The 20,352-nt window shown below is 52.2% G+C and overlaps 1 protein-coding gene across 12 annotated transcripts in view; it reads left to right on the plus strand.

Annotated features, from left to right (window-relative positions):
* Positions 1-20,352, plus strand: part of LOC101161695 (transcription factor COE3) — a 121,802-nt gene that overhangs the window by 59,580 nt on the left and 41,870 nt on the right. For 8 of the 12 annotated variants that reach the window (XM_078954467.1, XM_078954465.1, XM_078954466.1 and 5 more), the window contains exons 7-9: positions 12,097-12,178; positions 12,248-12,365; positions 14,401-14,534. In XM_078954467.1, coding sequence (XP_078810593.1) covers positions 12,097-12,178; positions 12,248-12,365; positions 14,401-14,534 — 334 coding nt within the window. The remainder of the gene's footprint in view (positions 1-12,096; positions 12,179-12,247; positions 12,366-14,400; positions 14,535-20,352) is intronic. The other 4 variants (XM_023959431.2, XM_078954468.1, XM_078954463.1 and 1 more) reach the window with 1 other exon arrangement.

Genomic DNA, 20,352 nt, shown 5'->3' on the forward strand with positions numbered 1-20,352 from the left:
AGCCCTTAAAGCAGCTCCTCTGATTCAGTTCCATTCAGACTCTCAGCAGCAGAACCACCAAAGGTTCTAAACGTTCTGCACTGAATCCTTTTTTACCCAAACATGTTAAAGTTTTCCATCAAAACACATTTTTACCCTAAACATGTCAAACATCCACCAAATCTAGTTTTCCACTCAATTATCTTGAGGTTTCGTTGGAAACTGTAAGGAACCTTAAGGGGAGGAACTGCTAAGAAACCGCCGGACCCCCGAGCTCCCAGGTCTCTGGCAGAGGACCCGAGCTTGGAGGAGAAACCCCCCACGGAGGGGGAGGGGCTTTTTTATTTGTCTAAAGCGCACAGCAGGGCTCTCAAATGGGTGTCAGGACTGGCAGGCGAGCGACAGAACGCCCGCATGCCAGCTCCACCCCCCACCCCCGTCTGTGTGCAGGACAAGCACAAGTGCAAGCTTCTGGTGGACACCGCTGCCTTAGTGGGATCCCACAGGTGGAACCTCTGCACCCGCCGCCGTGGCAGGACAGCTGGGTCAGACGGGGCGTCTCGGTCACAATTCCAATTGAAGAGGCACGCGGGTCGACCCAGGCCTCAATGAATGCTCCTGCGGGCCGGGCCCCCGGCGGAGTTTCTCTGAATGTGCAGAATATACCGGCCGATCTGGTGCTTAGACTACGTTCACATATCCCAAAATGCCGCTGCACGGCGACCAAAATGCAGTTTTTTTTTAGCAAATACAGCAGGTGGCGGTGCTCTAGTGTCTGTAACCAGGAGGCGGCGGTGGCGGCGCTCTAGTGTCTGTAACCAGGAGGCGGCGGTGGCGGCGCTCTAGTGTCTGTAACCAGGAGGCGGCGGTGGCGGCGCTCTAGTGTCTGTAACCAGGAGGCGGCGGTGGCGGCGCTCTAGTGTCTGTAACCAGGAGGCGGCGGTGGCGGCGTTCTAGTGATTTTAACCAGGAGGCGGCGGTGGCGGCGCTCTAGTGTCTGTAACCAGGAGGCGGCGGTGGCGGCGCTCTAGTGTCTGTAACCAGGAGGCGGCGGTGGCGGCGCTCTAGTGTCTGTAACCAGGAGGCGGCGGTGGCGGCGCTCTAGTGTCTGTAACCAGGAGGCGGCGGTGGCGGCGCTCTAGTGTCTGTAACCAGGAGGCGGCGGTGGCGGCGTTCTAGTGATTTTAACCAGGAGGCGGCGGTGGCGGCGCTCTTGTGATTGTAACCAGGAGGCGGCGGTGGCGGCGCTCTAGTGTCTGTAACCAGGAGGCGGCGGTGGTGGCGCTCTAGTGATTGTAACCAGGAGGCGGCGGTGGCGGCGCTCTAGTGTCTGTAACCAGGAGGCGGCGGTGGCGGCGCTCTAGTGTCTGTAACCAGGAGGCGGCGGTGGCGGCGCTCTAGTGATTGTAACCAGGAGGCGGCGGTGGCGGCGCTCTAGTGATTGTAACCAGGAGGCGGCGGTGGCGGCGCTCTAGTGTCTGTAACCAGGAGGCGGCGGTGGTGGCGCTCTAGTGATTGTAACCAGGAGGCGGCGGGGGCGGCGCTCTAGTGTCTGTAACCAGGAGGCGGCGGTGGCGGCGCTCTAGTGCTTGTAACCAGGAGGCGGCGGTGGCGGCGCTCTAGTGATTGTAACCAGGAGGCGGCGGTGGCGGCGCTATAGTGATTGTAACCAGGAGGCGGCGGTGGCGGCGCTATAGTGATTGTAACCTCGAGGCGGCGGTGGCGGCGCTCTAGTGCTTGTAACCTCGAGGCGGCGGTGGCGGCGCTCTAGTGCTTGTAACCAGGAGGCGGCGGTGGCGGCGCTCTAGTGCTTGTAACCAGGAGGCGGCGGTGGCGGCGCTCTAGTGATTGTAACCAGGAGGCGGCGGTGGCGGCGCTCTAGTGCTTGTAACCAGGAGGCGGCGGTGGCGGCGCTATAGTGATTGTAACCAGGATGCGGCGGTGGAGGCGCTCTAGTGTTTGTAACCAGGAGGCGGCGGTGGCGGCGCTCTAGTGCTTGTAACCAGGAGGCGGCGGTGGCGGCGCTCTAGTGATTGTAACCAGGAGGCGGCGGTGGCGGCGCTCTAGTGCTTGTAACCAGGAGGCGGCCCTGGCGGCGCTCAAGTGCTTGTAACCAGGAGGCGGCGGTGGCGGCGCTCTAGTGATTGTAACCAGGATGCGGCGGTGGAGGCGCTCTAGTGTTTGTAACCAGGAGGCGGCGGTGGCGGCGCTCTAGTGTCTGTAACCAGGAGGCGGCGGTGGCGGCGCTCTAGTGATTGTAACCAGGAGGCGGCGGTGGCGGCGCTCTAGTGATTGTAACCAGGAGGCGGTGGTGGCGGTGCTCTAGTGTCTGTAACCAGGAGGCGGCGGTGGCGGCGCTCTAGTGTCTGTAACCAGGAGGCGGCGGTGGCGGCGCTCTAGTGTCTGTAACCAGGAGGCGGCGGTGGCGGCGCTCTAGTGTCTGTAACCAGGAGGCGGCGGTGGCGGCGCTCTAGTGTCTGTAACCAGGAGGCGGCGGTGGCGGCGTTCTAGTGATTTTAACCAGGAGGCGGCGGTGGCGGCGCTCTAGTGTCTGTAACCAGGAGGCGGCGGTGGCGGCGCTCTAGTGTCTGTAACCAGGAGGCGGCGGTGGCGGCGCTCTAGTGTCTGTAACCAGGAGGCGGCGGTGGCGGCGCTCTAGTGTCTGTAACCAGGAGGCGGCGGTGGCGGCGCTCTAGTGTCTGTAACCAGGAGGCGGCGGTGGCGGCGTTCTAGTGATTTTAACCAGGAGGCGGCGGTGGCGGCGCTCTTGTGATTGTAACCAGGAGGCGGCGGTGGCGGCGCTCTAGTGTCTGTAACCAGGAGGCGGCGGTGGTGGCGCTCTAGTGATTGTAACCAGGAGGCGGCGGTGGCGGCGCTCTAGTGTCTGTAACCAGGAGGCGGCGGTGGCGGCGCTCTAGTGTCTGTAACCAGGAGGCGGCGGTGGCGGCGCTCTAGTGATTGTAACCAGGAGGCGGCGGTGGCGGCGCTCTAGTGATTGTAACCAGGAGGCGGCGGTGGCGGCGCTCTAGTGTCTGTAACCAGGAGGCGGCGGTGGTGGCGCTCTAGTGATTGTAACCAGGAGGCGGCGGGGGCGGCGCTCTAGTGTCTGTAACCAGGAGGCGGCGGTGGCGGCGCTCTAGTGCTTGTAACCAGGAGGCGGCGGTGGCGGCGCTCTAGTGATTGTAACCAGGAGGCGGCGGTGGCGGCGCTATAGTGATTGTAACCAGGAGGCGGCGGTGGCGGCGCTATAGTGATTGTAACCTCGAGGCGGCGGTGGCGGCGCTCTAGTGCTTGTAACCTCGAGGCGGCGGTGGCGGCGCTCTAGTGCTTGTAACCAGGAGGCGGCGGTGGCGGCGCTCTAGTGCTTGTAACCAGGAGGCGGCGGTGGCGGCGCTCTAGTGATTGTAACCAGGAGGCGGCGGTGGCGGCGCTCTAGTGCTTGTAACCAGGAGGCGGCGGTGGCGGCGCTATAGTGATTGTAACCTCGAGGCGGCGGTGGCGGCGCTCTAGTGATTGTAACCAGGAGGCGGCGGTGGCGGCGCTCTAGTGTCTGTAACCAGGAGGCGGCGGTAGCGGCGCTCTAGTGATTGTAACCAGGAGGCGGCGGTGGCGGCGCTCTAGTGTCTGTAACCAGGAGGCGGCGGTGGCGGCGCTCTAGTGATTGTAACCAGGAGGCGGCGGCGCTCTAGTGCTTGTAACCAGGAGGCGGCGGTGGCGGCGCTCTAGTGATTGTAACCAGGATGCGGCGGTGGAGGCGCTCTAGTGTTTGTAACCAGGAGGCGGCGGTGGCGGCGCTCTAGTGCTTGTAACCAGGAGGCGGCGGTGGCGGCGCTCTAGTGATTGTAACCAGGAGGCGGCGGTGGCGGCGCTCTAGTGCTTGTAACCAGGAGGCGGCCCTGGCGGCGCTCAAGTGCTTGTAACCAGGAGGCGGCGGTGGCGGCGCTCTAGTGATTGTAACCAGGATGCGGCGGTGGAGGCGCTCTAGTGTTTGTAACCAGGAGGCGGCGGTGGCGGCGCTCTAGTGCTTGTAACCAGGAGGCGGCGGTGGCGGCGCTCTAGTGATTGTAACCAGGAGGCGGCGGTGGCGGCGCTCTAGTGATTGTAACCAGGAGGCGGCCCTGCCGGCGCTCTAGTGATTGTAACCAGGAGGCGGCGGTGGCGGCGCTCTAGTGATTGTAACCAGGAGTCGGCGGCGCTCTAGTGCTTGTAACCAGGAGGCGGCGGTGGAGGCGCTCTAGTGTTTGTAACCAGGAGGCGGCGGTGGCGGCGCTCTAGTGCTTGTAACCAGGAGGCGGCGGTGGCGGCGCTCTAGTGATTGTAACCAGGAGGCGGCGGTGGCGGCGCTCTAGTGCTTGTAACCAGGAGGCGGCGGTGGCGGCGCTCTAGTGCTTGTAACCAGGAGGCGGCGGTGGCGGCGCTCTAGTGATTGTAACCAGGAGGCCGCGGTGGCGGCGCTCTAGTGCTTGTAACCAGGAGGCGGCGGTGGCGGCGCTCTAGTGCTTGTAACCAGGAGGCGGCGGTGGCGGCGCTCTAGTGATTGTAACCAGGAGGCGGCGGTGGCGGCGCTCTAGTGTTTGTAACCAGTAGGCGGCGGTGGCGGCGCTCTAGTGATTGTAACCAGGAGGCGGCGGTGGCGGCGCTCTAGTGATTGTAACCAGGAGGCGGCGGTGGCGGCGCTCTAGTGCTTGTAACCAGGAGGCGGCGGTGGCGGCACTGTAGTGATTGTAACCAGGAGGCGGCGGTGGCGGCGCTATAGTGATTGTAACCTCGAGGCGGCGGTGGCGGCGCTCTAGTGATTGTAACCAGGAGGCGGCGGTGGCGGCGCTCTAGTGCTTGTAACCAGGAGGCGGCGGTGGCGGCGCTCTAGTGATTGTAACCAGGAGGCGGCGGTGGCGGCGCTCTAGTGCTTGTAACCAGGAGGCGGCGGTGGCGGCGCTATAGTGATTGTAACCTCGAGGCGGCGGTGGCGGCGCTCTAGTGATTGTAACCAGGAGGCGGCGGTGGCGGCGCTCTAGTGTCTGTAACCAGGAGGCGGCGGTAGCGGCGCTCTAGTGATTGTAACCAGGAGGCGGCGGTGGCGGCGCTCTAGTGTCTGTAACCAGGAGGCGGCGGTGGCGGCGCTCTAGTGATTGTAACCAGGAGGCGGCGGCGCTCTAGTGCTTGTAACCAGGAGGCGGCGGTGGCGGCGCTCTAGTGATTGTAACCAGGATGCGGCGGTGGAGGCGCTCTAGTGTTTGTAACCAGGAGGCGGCGGTGGCGGCGCTCTAGTGCTTGTAACCAGGATGCGGCGGTGGCGGCGCTCTAGTGATTGTAACCAGGAGGCGGCGGTGGCGGCGCTCTAGTGCTTGTAACCAGGAGGCGGCCCTGGCGGCGCTCAAGTGCTTGTAACCAGGAGGCGGTGGTGGCGGCGCTCTAGTGATTGTAACCAGGATGCGGCGGTGGAGGCGCTCTAGTGTTTGTAACCAGGAGGCGGCGGTGGCGGCGCTCTAGTGCTTTTAACCAGGAGGCGGCGGTGGCGGCGCTCTAGTGATTGTAACCAGGAGGCGGCGGTGGCGGCGCTCTAGTGCTTGTAACCAGGAGGCGGCCCTGCCGGCGCTCTAGTGATTGTAACCAGGAGGCGGCGGTGGCGGCGCTCTAGTGATTGTAACCAGGAGGCGGCGGCGCTCTAGTGCTTGTAACCATGAGGCGGCGGTGGCGGCGCTCTAGTGATTGTAACCACGATGCGGCGGTGGAGGCGCTCTAGTGTTTGTAACCAGGAGGCGGCGGTGGCGGCGCTCTAGTGCTTGTAACCAGGAGGCGGCGGTGGCGGCGCTCTAGTGATTGTAACCAGGAGGCGGCGGTGGCGGCGCTTTAGTGCTTGTAACCAGGAGGCGGCCCTGGCGGCGCTCTAGTGCTTGTAACCAGGAGGCGGCGGTGGAGGCGCTCTAGTGTTTGTAACCAGGAGGCGGCGGTGGCGGCGCTCTAGTGCTTGTAACCAGGAGGCGGCGGTGGCGGCGCTCTAGTGATTGTAACCAGGAGGCGGCGGTGGCGGCGCTCTAGTGCTTGTAACCAGGAGGCGGCGGTGGCGGCGCTCTAGTGCTTGTAACCAGGAGGCGGCGGTGGCGGCGCTCTAGTGATTGTAACCAGGAGGCGGCGGTGGCGGCGCTCTAGTGCTTGTAACCAGGAGGCGGCGGTGGCGGCGCTCTAGTGCTTGTAACCAGGAGGCGGCGGTGGCGGCGCTCTAGTGATTGTAACCAGGAGGCGGCGGTGGCGGCGCTCTAGTGTTTGTAACCAGGAGGCGGCGGTGGCGGCGCTCTAGTGATTGTAACCAGGATGCGGCGGTGGAGGCGCTCTAGTGTTTGTAACCAGGAGGCGGCGGTGGCGGCGCTCTAGTGCTTGTAACCAGGAGGCGGCGGTGGCGGCGCTCTAGTGATTGTAACCAGGAGGCGGCGGTGGCGGCGCTCTAGTGATTGTAACCAGGAGGCGGCCCTGCCGGCGCTCTAGTGATTGTAACCAGGAGGCGGCGGTGGCGGCGCTCTAGTGATTGTAACCAGGAGGCGGCGGCGCTCTAGTGCTTTTAACCATGAGGCGGCGGTGGCGGCGCTCTAGTGATTGTAACCACGATGCGGCGGTGGAGGCGCTCTAGTGTTTGTAACCAGGAGGCGGCGGTGGCGGCGCTCTAGTGCTTGTAACCAGGAGGCGGCGGTGGCGGCGCTCTAGTGATTGTAACCAGGAGGCGGCGGTGGCGGCGCTCTAGTGTCTGTAACCAGGAGGCGGCGGTGGCGGCGCTCTAGTGATTGTAACCAGGAGGCGGCGGTGGCGGCGCTCTAGTGATTGTAACCAGGAGGCGGCGGTGGCGGCGCTCTAGTGCTTGTAACCAGGAGGCGGCGGTGGCGGCGCTATAGTGATTGTAACCTCGAGGCGGCGGTGGCGGCGCTCTAGTGCTTGTAATCAGGAGGCGGCGGTGGCGGCGCTCTAGTGCTTGTAACCTCGAGGCGGCGGTGGCGGCGCTCTTGTGCTTGTAACCAGGAGGCGGCGGTGGCGGCGCTATAATGATTGTAACCTCGAGGCGGCGGTGGCGGCGCTCTAGTGCTTGTAACCTCGAGGCGGCGGTGGCGGCGCTCTTGTGCTTGTGATCAGGAGGCGGCGGTGGCGGCGCTCTAGTGCTTGTAACCAGGAGGCGGCGGTGGCGGCGCTCTAGTGATTGTTACCAGGAGGCGGCGGTGGCGGCGCTCTAGTGTCTGTAACCAGGAGGCGGCGGTGGCGGCGCTCTAGTGATTGTAACCAGGAGGCGGCGGTGGCGGCGCTCTAGTGCTTGTAACCAGGAGGCGGCGGTGGCGGCGCTCTAGTGATTGTAACCAGGAGGCGGTGGTGGCGGCGCTCTAGTGATTGTAACCAGGAGGCGGCGGTGGCGGCGCTCTAGTGATTGTAACCAGGAGGCGGTGGTGGCGGCGCTATAGTGATTGTAACCTCGAGGCAGCGGTGGCGGCGCTCTAGTGCTTGTAACCTCGAGGCGGCGGTGGCGGCGCTCTAGTGCTTGTAACCAGGAGGCGGCGGTGTCAGCTGCTGGGGGTTTCAGATTCTTAGCAACCGGGGGATTTTTTCGCATCGGGCAGTGACCGCCTGTGTGTATTTGCAGGTCACACGGCGGCAGGAAGGAAGCAGCGCTATAAAAAATTGATAGGAGGGTCTCCAAGGCCCGTCTGGTGATCTGCCACCCTCCGGCCCCCGTGCTGCTGTCCCACTACCACCGTCACTGCTTCATTTGACATGGGCTGGGGGCCTGGCGATGACCAGACGCCAATCTGATGATCCCAGCCTGGTTCCTGCTCACAATAATGCCCCCCCCTGCTCTGAATGGTCCCTCAGCTGTGAATGTGTTGTTTGTCTGCATGTGATGGACTAGCACACATGTGCCAAAGTTTGGCCTGCAGTGCTATTATAATTGGCCTGCGAGATCCATATGCGTTATAAATACTGTAACGCTAAAACTACAAGTCCCACAATGCTTTGCTAGTATGATGGCGCACTGTCAAAACAGGCAACCGCTCCTTTTTTCTGTTGGCCAGTGGTTCTCAAACGTGGGGCGCCCCTCTCTGGGGGGGGCTCGGGAGTCATCTCAGGGGGGGTGCGAGTCACCCAGTGGGACAAGGCTGAGAAGATTGTTTGGCGTGGGAATTTTCTTCACTGCGGAACATAAACAAACCGTGCTGCAGGACCGCATGTCACAGGTCTTACGTGACTTACATGAACCTAATCCTAACGGTGACATTTGAAGATGGCATCATTGTTGTTAACGGCGGTTTTAACGTCTTAGAAACGGTAATGTGCAAAACTAGAGCCCTGAAAGTGCGGCTGTTCTCCACACTTTGTGAAGAGATGGGAGCAAAACGCTCAGCTGTTCAACGGCCAGGCCAGCTGGCTCTGCCGTCTTGGAGCTGGGAGAAGAAATCTGGGTGTTTTTGGAGGAGGAAGATATGCATGACATTACCAACAAGTTTAATGATCAAACTGGCCTTTCTCCACGCTATTTTTGGAAAGCTGAATGATTTAAATCTTCAGCTTCAAGGCAGAGACACACACCTCCTTCACCTGGCAGACTAGATCAGCTCATTCACTGGTAAGTGATGTGTAGATGTGCAGCACATTGCAGCCATTAACACAACTTAGTGTTTCTTTTTGCACATAGGTTCAATGATATTGTCTTCCAAAGTGAATGATCCTTTTTTTAAATGTTTTCCAGTCTCTAGCAGCAGGAATGTGTAAGATTTTGATGTGGTATTAAAGTTGAACAGATTTGGCTTATTTTGTCACAGCTTCTTCGTGGGGGGGGGGTAAACATTTTCCTCCTGCAAAGGGGAGAAGAAGAGAAAAAGTTTGAGAACCACTGAAATAACATAAGAAGACACTATGGTTGAGCATTACATATCAACTGCAGTTAACTTTTCAATAACTGTTGAGTTTAGTCTGTGACTTTACTTCACTGCTTCATTTTGGCCAGCTGTGAGTTTGACACCCCTGGACTAGCGTGTCCAGCCTGATTCCCGCCTTCACCTGCTTTTGGCCCTAAACGGCAAAACGGGTTTTGTAGATGGATGGTGTTGTGTGTGTGTCTGTTGATTGAGTCCACGCTGGTTCCTGCTCTCTGAAGGCCGGTCCGTGGTCTGAATGGAGCTTCCCATTATTCGGCTGCCATTAAAGCCATTAGAACTCCCAGAGCAGCAGATCGGCTTTCAGTCGACACAAACTTTCACCCTGTGGGGAGGTTTACTTTGTTCTAGCGCTTCTTTTTTTGTTCCTCCTTTTCCCGACGTCCTACACTCTCATCCTGGAGCAACACCTGTGCACAGACCCCCCCCCCAGAGTAGCAGGTAGTCCAGAACATTCCTCGCACAGCAATCGCCATGCATGCTGGTCTATGATATCATTACAGAGCAGTCATGTAGGATCTAGTATGAGCACAGTGACAACAAAACAGCTAACACCCTTCAGATGTTGATCAATCACAGACAAAATGAAAAGTTGAGATTAGAGAAAAGTATCAGTTAAATTAAACATGACTTTCATATAGTCGTTCTCATAGGTCTTTGAAAATAAGTGTTCTGTTGTCGCTGTTTATGTATGTTCAGCCGTGCATTAGGATGCATGTTATAGGTGACGTTCTGCTGACAACAGGACGTCAGTTACTGATGGTCGTCTGCCGAGACCCGTGAGGTTTACTGGAGTGAAGGCCTCTGCAGATCTATGAGATGGAGCACTTGCTAGCAGATGTCCTCTACATGTCTCACAAGATTCTTCTTTGGAGGATTTCTTTACAATTCAACCTAGTTTATACTTTTTTTATTTACAAACTATGGCACAACTTCATAAAATGCTATAAGAATAAACACGGAAAACTTTGTCCAATGATGGCTTTCTTGTCAAAGACCCACTAGACAGTGCTCTGAACCTTTCTTCTTCAATGATTTGTGATCTTCACTGGTGTCCATGGATTACATGAAATCTTTCCACCTTTATCCACCTTTGTCATGGTAGGGAGAACACGTCACTGTAGGGGGGGGTCACCTTAGATAGCACAAGGGTTAAGCTTAATTTCTTTTCAATTTTAATTTGGAATTTCTTTTTTCTTCATTTCCACAAATCAACAAAAACAAAAGATTTTGTACAAGTTTTAATACAAGAAGAAAACTTTTTTATATTTACATTTTTGGTGTCAACACATTTTACAGTAAAAAAACATAAATGCAATAAAAAATGTAAAAGGTTAATTAGTTAAACCAATTTTTATAAATACATTTCTGCAATATACTAGTATGTTTGTAGTTTATATATTAGAAAAGAATGAATTAATAAAATGTCCTTAACAAAGGGACATGAGAAAGCTTGTGAAACAAAGATTTTTTTATACCAGCAGTTTATCAGATAAAGAACACCAGAAGCTTAAAAACAATAGAAACTATATAAAAAAATATAAAAAAGCATAATAAGGCAAAGAATTGTATCTGACAAAATAATCTCTGTTGTTGTTTTTATAGGTTTTTCAAAAAAATTACCATTATTATTATTAAATTTTCTTTCTTATTGGTTTGTATTATTCGTGGTGTTTCGTTTGGAATAAATCCAATCCAATCAAAGAATATCCCAGAATCTCAGACTCTGACTATGTTTGTCTTGTTTCTCGTTTTCTAGTCGTACCTGAAATTATTTCACAAGGTTTGATGTTGTATTTTTGAAGCAGTTCTTGTTTATCAAGTTTTTTGAAGATAATTTTTGATTTGGTTTCTTTAATTGATTGTTCACTCCTTAAATCTTTTAGTTTTTTGGGGGGTTAGACAGGATGACAGGATTATGGGCTGGATGGAACTGTAGTTACTGCCAGAGATTGTTCCTGTTTCCTTTTTTGTAGAGTAAGTTTCACACGTTTCCCTAAAACTTTCTATACGGCAATGAATTGTGGAACAAAAAAGGATTTTAGGGTACTTTGTGGAACACAGCAGTAGTTTTTGTTTTGATGGTATTGATTTGGGATTTCCAGGTGTACCCTCATCAATGAGGACCCCAGAAATGCAACGTCTGTCAATCTTAATACTGTCTGTTTCAAGTGAGATATTTGAGTCTGTTGCTAAACATTATGAAGGATGTTTTATTGCAGTTTAGTGATCATTTATTTCCATCAAACCATTGTCTTATAGCTTTCAGCTCTAGGGTCACCTCTTCCAAATGTTGTAAAGTATAAAGAGTGTCGTCAGCAAATAAGATTCAGTGGAAAACACTATCCGCTGTTTCCTTAGAATCTTATATTTTGAGTGGTTCCTTATGAAGTAGTTTGGGAGGTCTGCCCATTATTGGTTTTTATTTAAAATTTATAATACCCCATGTTGCTTTTGTACCATTCTTATTCATTTTTGTATGTTTTATCCCTGTCCTCGGCTTCTTCTCTTCTCAGTTTCAGGAATGTTTCGTAGAAGTTATTCTTTTTAGGAGCATTCTGAAGCCCTTTTGCCATCCCAGATTTATTTATGCAATTTCTTCAGGTTAACAGTTTTTTCCGTAGAAGCTACTGAGTAAATGCAGGAAGGAATTGTAGAAGTTTACATCTTTTACATAAGCAGCCAGTCTTCCAATTTTGACGTTTGCGATCTCTTTAGAGCCTCCAGGGCCTTTCGGTGACCTGTCCCTTACTAGCATTTCTGTTATTGGTTGTGTTCTGAGGATATGGTGGTCATAGGTCGTCAACACTGGTGAATGATCACTGATATTAGTTTCCACACATTAGTAAATCTAGAATTGGTAATGGTTGAGTTCTTGTTGGTTTGGTTAATAAAGGACATGAGCCTAAACTGTACGTTGAATTTATGATCTCATTTGTCGTGTTCAACTCTCTTTTGTTCCCCAGATCGATTCTAAAGTCACCACAAACAAAAACAGACTTGTTGTTTAATTGTTAAACAGGTCTGTGAGTGTGTTTGTGAAGAACCTGATGCAGGTACCCGGTGGTCTATAAACACAACTAATGCTAATATTCTTGTTTTTTTGACACGATTTCTATTGAAATATTTTGCATGACATCATTACAACCTGGTTCATTTACATTTACAGCTTCAAGGTTCACCTCTTGTTCTCCTGTCGTTTTTCCAGATTCTTCCTGAAGTTTTTCCTCAAGTGCAATCAGAACTGTTTGAAAAATGCCGGAAACCCTCGAGACATGAGGAGATTCCAGGTAGGAAACCGAAAAAGGGCTTTCATGGTGTTTGTGAAGAGCGTCCCAGTCACCCACACTCCTCCACAGGTGGTGGTGTCCACTACCGTCAATGTGGATGGGCACGTGCTGGCAGTGTCCGACAACATGTTTGTTCACAACAACTCTAAGCATGGCCGCCGCGCCCGACGCCTGGACCCCTCTGAAGGTAAGAACACTAAACAGATCCAGCCCCCCGCTACAAGTTTTGGAGCAAAGATCTAGTGTGCGTGTCGTCGGACGTTTAGGAAGTGACAGCGAGCAAACCTTTGAGTAAGATGCTGTAAACTTGCATCGTGAAACCTGATTCCAGTCGCTGCCATTTCCAGAAAACTTGAATGGCTTTGCTGCTCTCAGACCATCTGGATTAGTGGTTTACCGTTTCTAGGCTTTTCATTTCAGACAACATTTTACTAACAGCCTGTTCGAGGCTTAAGTTGGCATCAGTTTTTTCAGCTTTACGGTTTTCCTCAGCTATTTCACTTAACTCTACCGCTTTGATGTCAATTTCAATGTTTATGGTCTGGCAGATAAGTACAACACATAAAATAATACAATTGTCACAGAAACAGGCATTTCAACACAACACTAACATTACAGCAGCGTCCTCGTAACATTAGAGTCAGACGCTGCATTTGAGGGGCTGATTTGCATCAGGGGCAGCTGAAGTCCTGCTGTCTTTAGGAGTGTCCTACGTGCAGCAGGGAGGGACTTTACCTCACAGAAGACAGCAGATTAAAGGTGAAGCAGGCGAGGACTCGGCCCCCCTGCCACTCAGTCCTCACCTGTCTGGATGTGCCGAGGTGGTCTGACATCAATCTGGCATCCGTCTCGTGCCTTTTACCTGTGAGGCGTTTGGTGCCTCTGCAGAGGGTGAGCATTATATTGTCCTGGGGGGTAGGGCACTATAGCACAGTTGTTTACCAAAGTCTTCTGTTGGGGGGGTCCTTTGTATGTTTTCAGAGGGGATAAACGCCTCAACATCTTCCCCTGCCTCTGTCGCAGGCCCGCCGTCTCTCAGCTCAAAGATAAAACTTTCCATCTCCTGTTCTGCATCTTTGTGCTCTCTACACCCCCCCATAACCCCCACCCATCATGCTTCTCAAAAGCTCTGTTGCTCAGCAGACAAAAGAAAGCAACCATCATTCCCCCTTTACAGAAGATGTATGTGTGTGGGGGTTCAGTGATGTTTCTGTGGTGGTGTCCTTGGCCCGCTGGCCCCCATGGCTGCCTCCTGGCACGGCGGAGCGCGCCTGTCCCCTGTAGGGGGGCCCCCTCTCCGCCTGGCTGGGTGGGTGGGCGGTCCCCCCCCCTCCCGGGCTGTGTGGGTCCTGTCACCGGGGGTGCTCCTGGCCTGCCCCCCCCCCCCCCCCCCCCCCTCTCCTGGTCTGGCTGGGGAGGATCTGGTTCCCCTTATGATCACATGGTTCACTCCGGCAGTGTGCATGTAGCTCCACCCCCACGTGCACACTGCCACACTGCTCCCTGTCTGCTTCATCCCCCCTCCCAACCCACAGTGTTTTGATGGACAGATGTCCTCAGAATTTCACCTTTGATGTAATATTTGTCTTTCCAGCAGATCTGGTAGAATTGTTACAGCTTAAAAGAATAACCTATTCAGATCTGAGCTTACATCCCCCACTTTCTCCACCTCTCTCCTTTTTATTCTCTTCTACCCCCCCCCCCCCCACACACACACACAGGCTTTTCCCCTCTCCCTCCCCACACACACTAAATGTAACAAATAAATAAAAAATAATAAAGTAACAAAAAGGGGTTTATCCAAATTTCTCTCTGGTTTTTAGAAGCTATAGAACCTCTTTTTGTGATATTAAAACCTGTCCAACACAAAAGCCTTCAGCTCTGATCTGTTAGCTCAGTTGTTGGACAGAACAAGGAAAAAAAAAGGAGCTCTTCACAGGTCTGTCAGTCTGCCTCGCCATTGACTGCAGGTGGCTCCTATGAGGTTCTGATCTGTTTTTTGGGGCGCTCGTCTTAGATTTGGACCCGAGACCTCTTCCAACAGATGTGGTAGAAGCCATAAGTAAACATGTGTTAACACTGAGGAGGTGGGGGGAAAAGGCTATCCAGTGGCTCACAAATATCTAATGACCTCAGTGATCTTTAGCTCCACCCACTGCGCTGCTGCTCCTCTGTTTACTTGTGTTGGCTCACTCTGCCCCCCTTCCTTTGTGTTTCCGAAGCAGCTACGCCCTGCATCAAAGCCATCAGTCCAAGCGAGGGCTGGACCACTGGTGGCGCCACCGTCATCCTCATCGGTGACAACTTCTTTGATGGCCTGCAGGTGGTGTTCGGCACCATGTTGGTGTGGAGCGAGGTCTGTTTCCACTTTCAGAAGCCCGTTTGTTCATCTAAATGTCCCACTGTGTTTCTGTTGACATCAGAGCTGTTTCGTAAATGTCATCTCTTCGTTGTTTTATTCACATGCATGCATTAGGGTGTAATAGGAGGAAAAATAGGAGTTGGGAGGCACCTAACGACGGACAGAAGTTGGATTAAATCAATTTATCAACCATAAGTCACCAAACACTGTGAGGAAACTCCAAAACCCAAAAATGAAGCAAAAAGCCCAAAAGGAAACCAGCAGACTGAAAAATGCCAAAAAAAAGTTAAATACAAACGACTGACTGCAGGCAGACGGAGGCCAGGTGAACCGGGGGTGGGGTGGGGTCAATTTGGGAGGAACCACAGACATCCTGACCAAACCAGAAACCAAAGTAAGAACCAAAACAACAAACCGATGTATGACTGTTTCTCTACTTGTTTCATGTTAACTGGAAAAACCTGGATCTAAACCACAGACCTGCATGAAGGCCACAGTCACAGCAAAGTGAGAGGCAGCAGAAAACGGAGAGAAACGGGTTTCTGAGGAGAACTGTCCGAATCCAAACAGAGCAGAATCAAAGTCTCTGACAAGTTTGAGTCTAAAACCAGTCGCACAGACATTCCAGATCTGGAGAACCTTTACAGGAACCAGCGACCAAAAAGAGTCCAAGAACACCAGGACTCATCCAGGAGGTCCTGAAAGAAGCAGAAGAAGCTGGAAAGAGGGTCAGACCTCAGTTCTGGTCAGAGGTCATGATCCAACAAACAGAATTCAAGGGGGAAAGACTCTGCTGAGGGAGATCTGGACGATCCACTACACTCCTGGACTGATGCTCTGATGAGACAAGAGGATCTTTCTGGAGGGAGAACATTCCACTGGGGCCGCTGTGATGCAGAGTGGTAGGCCTCTTATCGGGTGATTGCAGGTTTGATTCCTGCCTTACCCGCTCATGTGTCAAAGTGTCCTGGGTCAAGACACTGAACCCCACCTGGCGTCTGGTGGTTATAGGTTGGCGCCAGTGTTACGCAGTGGAGCCGCCATCAGTATGTTTTTATGGGAGAGCAGGACTCTGACTGTAAAGCGCTTTGTACGCCATCTACAGACATCTGGACTCTGACACTTTCAGAGTCAGACATGGTAGTGGGGGTTCATGTGAACTTCTGCAGCAGAACATGAGCAGACGTTCATCTAGAAAAACTGGAAAAGTGTCTGAATTCCAACATTTCTGCAGAGACAAGCAGAAGTCACGGCTGAGGGGGGGGTTTCTGTATCTTCTAACAGATTTTCTCTGAACACACGAAACCTTTTTCAACTTCTTTGTCTAAAACCTTTTTTGCTGATCAGAATCAGTAAACTATGACAGAAATGCAGAAAGAGAAAACTCATGGGCCTAGAAACTTTTTCCTGCCGCACCTCAGTCCGCTCATCCCAGGACAACCTCAGAACCTCCAGAGAGCTGCCGCTGTTCAGCCTCCATCAGCACAGTCTCTTCATCAGCAGGAACATCTGCTCCCGTCCCGGCTGTGTTCCTCGCCGCAAACGGGAGCAGCAGCAGGAGCTGTGCGCGCCGCCGCATGAAACATGAAACAGCTGCAGAAGAGCAGAACACCTGGCGGGGATGGAGCCAAGCTCCTCTTCAGGTGTAGTTCGTCTCACATCAGACGGCTCTGATGAAGCAGCGAGCTTTGATCTGGGCCGTCAGGTGGGGAGCAGTAGACTTCCTCTAAATCCGGACCCTGACCCAATTCAGAAGAAGACTTCTCTAAAAGAACTATTTCCTGCTGCAGAACAGAAAAGGTTCTGCTACAGACAAAGATCTAGCTGGATCTGGTGCTCTGCAGCTCTGAAGAAGACAGCTGAGATTTCTTTACACAGAAAAAACAAATCAGAACCCGATGGTCTTATTGAAAAGTCCAGACTTCAGATCAATTATGTAGATCAGCACCTCAGAGGTCACGCCTTATGTTTGTCTGAACTTCAATCATTGTGTCTCTTTAGGTATAAACGCTTTTTAAAGTTTTTCACATACCAGTTTTCCATGTACTAGAGTTTTCAAAAATACCAGTTTTCCATAAACTACAGTTTTCCATATACTAAATGTTTTCCAAATACCAGAGTTTTCCATATACTAGAGTTCTCCATACACCAGTGTTGCCATTATTGGCAACATGGTGGCGGGGCGTGCGGACGCAGCGGCTCGCAGCTCTCGGATTGCTCAGTTATTTTTGTGTTTTTTGTGTCTCTTGTGCTGCTTTATGTGCTCCTCTGCACACGCAAACAACCACTTCAGTCGACAGAAGCTTTTGGACATCGGTTCTGCATTGCATCTAACCGTCACGGAAGAGTTTCGCCGCGCACACGGCATTCCCACGGAGATAGCGAGACCAGCGGGTGCCCCCTGGATTGTTTCGGCTCCGGCAGGAGACGGACACGGAGGAGAGACAGGAAGCAGAAGCAGGGCTGCCGCTCAGGCCTGCAGGAAAGGCTAAGGAAAAACCCCCATAGGCCTCCTCTTCTGAGTATGTTCCTTGCCAATGCACGATCCCTGATCAATAAAATGGACGAGCTGGAACTACTCATGGATGGGAACCGCTATGTTCGTGACTGCTGCGTGCTGGTTATATCAGAATCCTGGCTAACCCGCAGATTCCCGACGCAGCTGTCCAGCTAACTAGCCGCGCTGTTCACCGCAACGACCGGAAGAAAAAAGGCTCGGGTAAGAGTAGAGGGGGAGGCCTGTGCATGTACATACACAATAGCTGGTCAAAAGACAGCCAAATAATCCACAAACACTGTTCGCCGGATTTAGAGTCCCTTTCCGTTAAATGCCATCCATTCTACCTACCCAGAGAGCTAACAGCCGTGCTAATCACAGCTGTTTACATACCACCTGATGCTAATGCTAGCATAGCTCTCTCACTGCTAACAGACACAATTCGCAGACTAGGATTCACCCCGACGGTTTTCACGTAATAGCTGGCGACTTTAATCAGACCAACCTGAAGTCTGTCCTGCCTAATTTCTACCAACATGTTAAGTGTCCAACCAGAGGTAAAAATACCTTAGATCATGTTTACACAAACATTAAACATGCATACAGAGCCACTCAGCTTCCACACTTAGACCAGTCAGATCCCCTCTCTCTGCTCTTAACCCCGGCTTACACACCTTTGAGAAGGAGCTCAACCTCACTCATCAAGACCATCACAACTTTTCCTGAGGATGCGCTCTTCCAGCTCCAGGACTGCTTTGAACACACTGACTGGAGTATTTCTGAACACCAGGACCTGACAGTATTCACAGAGGCCGTGCTGGAATACATCACCTTCTGTATGGGGACTGTCACGGAAGTGAAGCGCTTCCGGGTCTTTCCCAACCAAAAACCCTGGATGATCAAAGAGGTCAGGTTGCTCCTAAAAGTCCGTGACTCTGCCTTTAGGTCAGGGAACAAAGACCTGTACAGGACCGCCAGAGCCGACCTGAGGAGAGGGATCAGGAACGCCAAGTTGGACTACAAAAGGAAAATAGAGGACCACCACACCAACAGCAACCCTCGGCAGGTGTGGCAGGGACTACAGCACCTGACCAACTTCAGGGGACAGACCAACACCATGGCACACTCCAGCACTGCACTAGCAGAAGAACTGAACGCGTTCTTCTCACGCTTTGAGACCACACCACTGCAGTCTGAAGTCCCATCACCTCATCCTCACTCTGCCTCCAGCTCTGAACCCCTGACTGTGCAGGACGTGGCACGGATGTTCAGCAGGGTAAACCCCAGGAAAGCGGCTGGACCTGATGGAGTTACTGGGAAGGTTCTGCGGGCCTGCGCCGATCAGCTCTCCCAGGTCTTCACAAAGATCTTTAACCTGTGTCTAGCTCAGGCTTCCATCCCTGCTTGCCTGAAGTCATCCATCATCATTCCAATACCCAAAACCTCATCCACAGTCTGCCTCACGGACTACCGCCAGTCCCCATTTCTCCTCCACCCGGATGCTGAGCACAGGCTCCCCACAGGGATGTCCTCTGCTGTTCACACTGTACACAGCAGACTGTAGACCAGCCCACACCATCAACTCCATAGTGAAGTTTGCAGACGACACTACTGTGGTGGGGCTGATCTCTGGAGACGACGAGACGGCCTACAGAGACGAAGTCAGGCTAATAACCTCATCCTGAACACCACCAAAACCAAGGAGATCATCCTGGACTTCAGGAAAAACAGAGCAGATCCACCCCCACTCTACATCGATGGAAACTGTGTGGAAAAGGGTCCATAGCTTCACCCTCCTGGGCACCACCATCTCTGCTGACCTCACATGGTCTAGCAACACCATGACTGTCAGCAAGAAGGATCAGCAGCGGCTGCACTTCCTGAGAAAACTTAGGAGGAACAATGTCAGCCAGGAGCTGCTGGTAACCTTCTACTGCTCAACCATTGAAAGCATTCTGTCCTATGGCATCACAGTGTGGTTCTCCCACTGCACTGAAGCAGAACGGCAGAGCCTCCAGAGAGTGGTAAAGACAGCGCAGAGGATTATCGGCTGCCCCCTCCCCTCACTGAAGAACATCTACCAGTCACGCTTTCCAGCAGAGTGACTAACATCATCAATGACTCCACCCATCCTGCTTTCCCTCTGTTTGAACTGCTGCCCTCTGGAAGGAGGTACAGGTCCATCAGAACCAGGACAAACAGACTAAGAAACAGCTTTTTTCCACAGGCAATTACCATACGGAATACACATACCTCCACCAATCACACCGTACTCTGATTCTTTTACGATACTAAATCACTGAACACTACTCGTGTGTGCAATATCTTGACTTCTGTGCAATAACCGGATCTATGTGCAATAACTCAATATTTATTATGCTGTGCTCACAGCAGCTCATCTCATTCCATTCTATTTTCTTCCATACATATTTAATATTTAACAGTTCTGTACATATTGTTCATTTTCTGTTAGAGATTTAAATACAATATTTCTATTTTTATTTTTATTTTATTTAACTCCATCACTTCAAGGCTGCTGCAATTTCATTGTATCCCCATGTACAATGACAATAAAGATTCTGATTCTGATTTTCCATTTACCAGTTTTTCCATATACTAGAATTTTCCATATACCAGAGTTTTCCATATACTAAAATTTTCCATATACTAGAGCTTTCCATTTAACACAGTTTTCCATATACTAGAGTTTACAAATTCCAAAGTTTTCCATATTCCACAGTTTTCCGAATACTAAAGCTTTCCATATACCAGAGTTTTCCATAAACTAATGTTTTACATATACCAGAGTTTTCCATATACTACAGTTTTCATATACCAGAGTTCTCCATATTCCAGAGTACTCCATATACAAGTGTTTTCCATATACCAGTGTTTACCATAAACTAGAGTTTTACGGATCCCTTGTGCTACCCTAGGCACCCACTAGACAGTGCGCTGAACTTCACTGGTGTCCATGGATTACATGAAATCTTTCCACCTTTATCCACCTTTGTCATGGTAGGGAGAACACGTCAATGTAAGGGTGGGGTCATCTAGGATAGCACAAGGGATATACTAGAGTTCTCCATATACCAGAGTTTTCCCTATACTAGAGTTTTCCATATACCAGAGATTTCCATATACCAGAATTTTCCATATACTGGAGTTCTCTCCATATACCACAGATTTCCATATACTAGAGTTTTCCTTATACTAGAGTTCTCCATATACCAAAGTTTTCCACACACTAGAGTCCTCAATAAACCAGAATTTCCATAAACTAGTGCTTTCCATATAATAGAGGTTCCATTAACT

This window comes from Oryzias latipes, chromosome 10 (assembly GCF_053564925.1).
Source record: "Oryzias latipes strain Hd-rR chromosome 10, Olatipes_Hd-rR_3.1".
Taxonomy (NCBI): Eukaryota; Metazoa; Chordata; class Actinopteri; order Beloniformes; family Adrianichthyidae; genus Oryzias; species Oryzias latipes.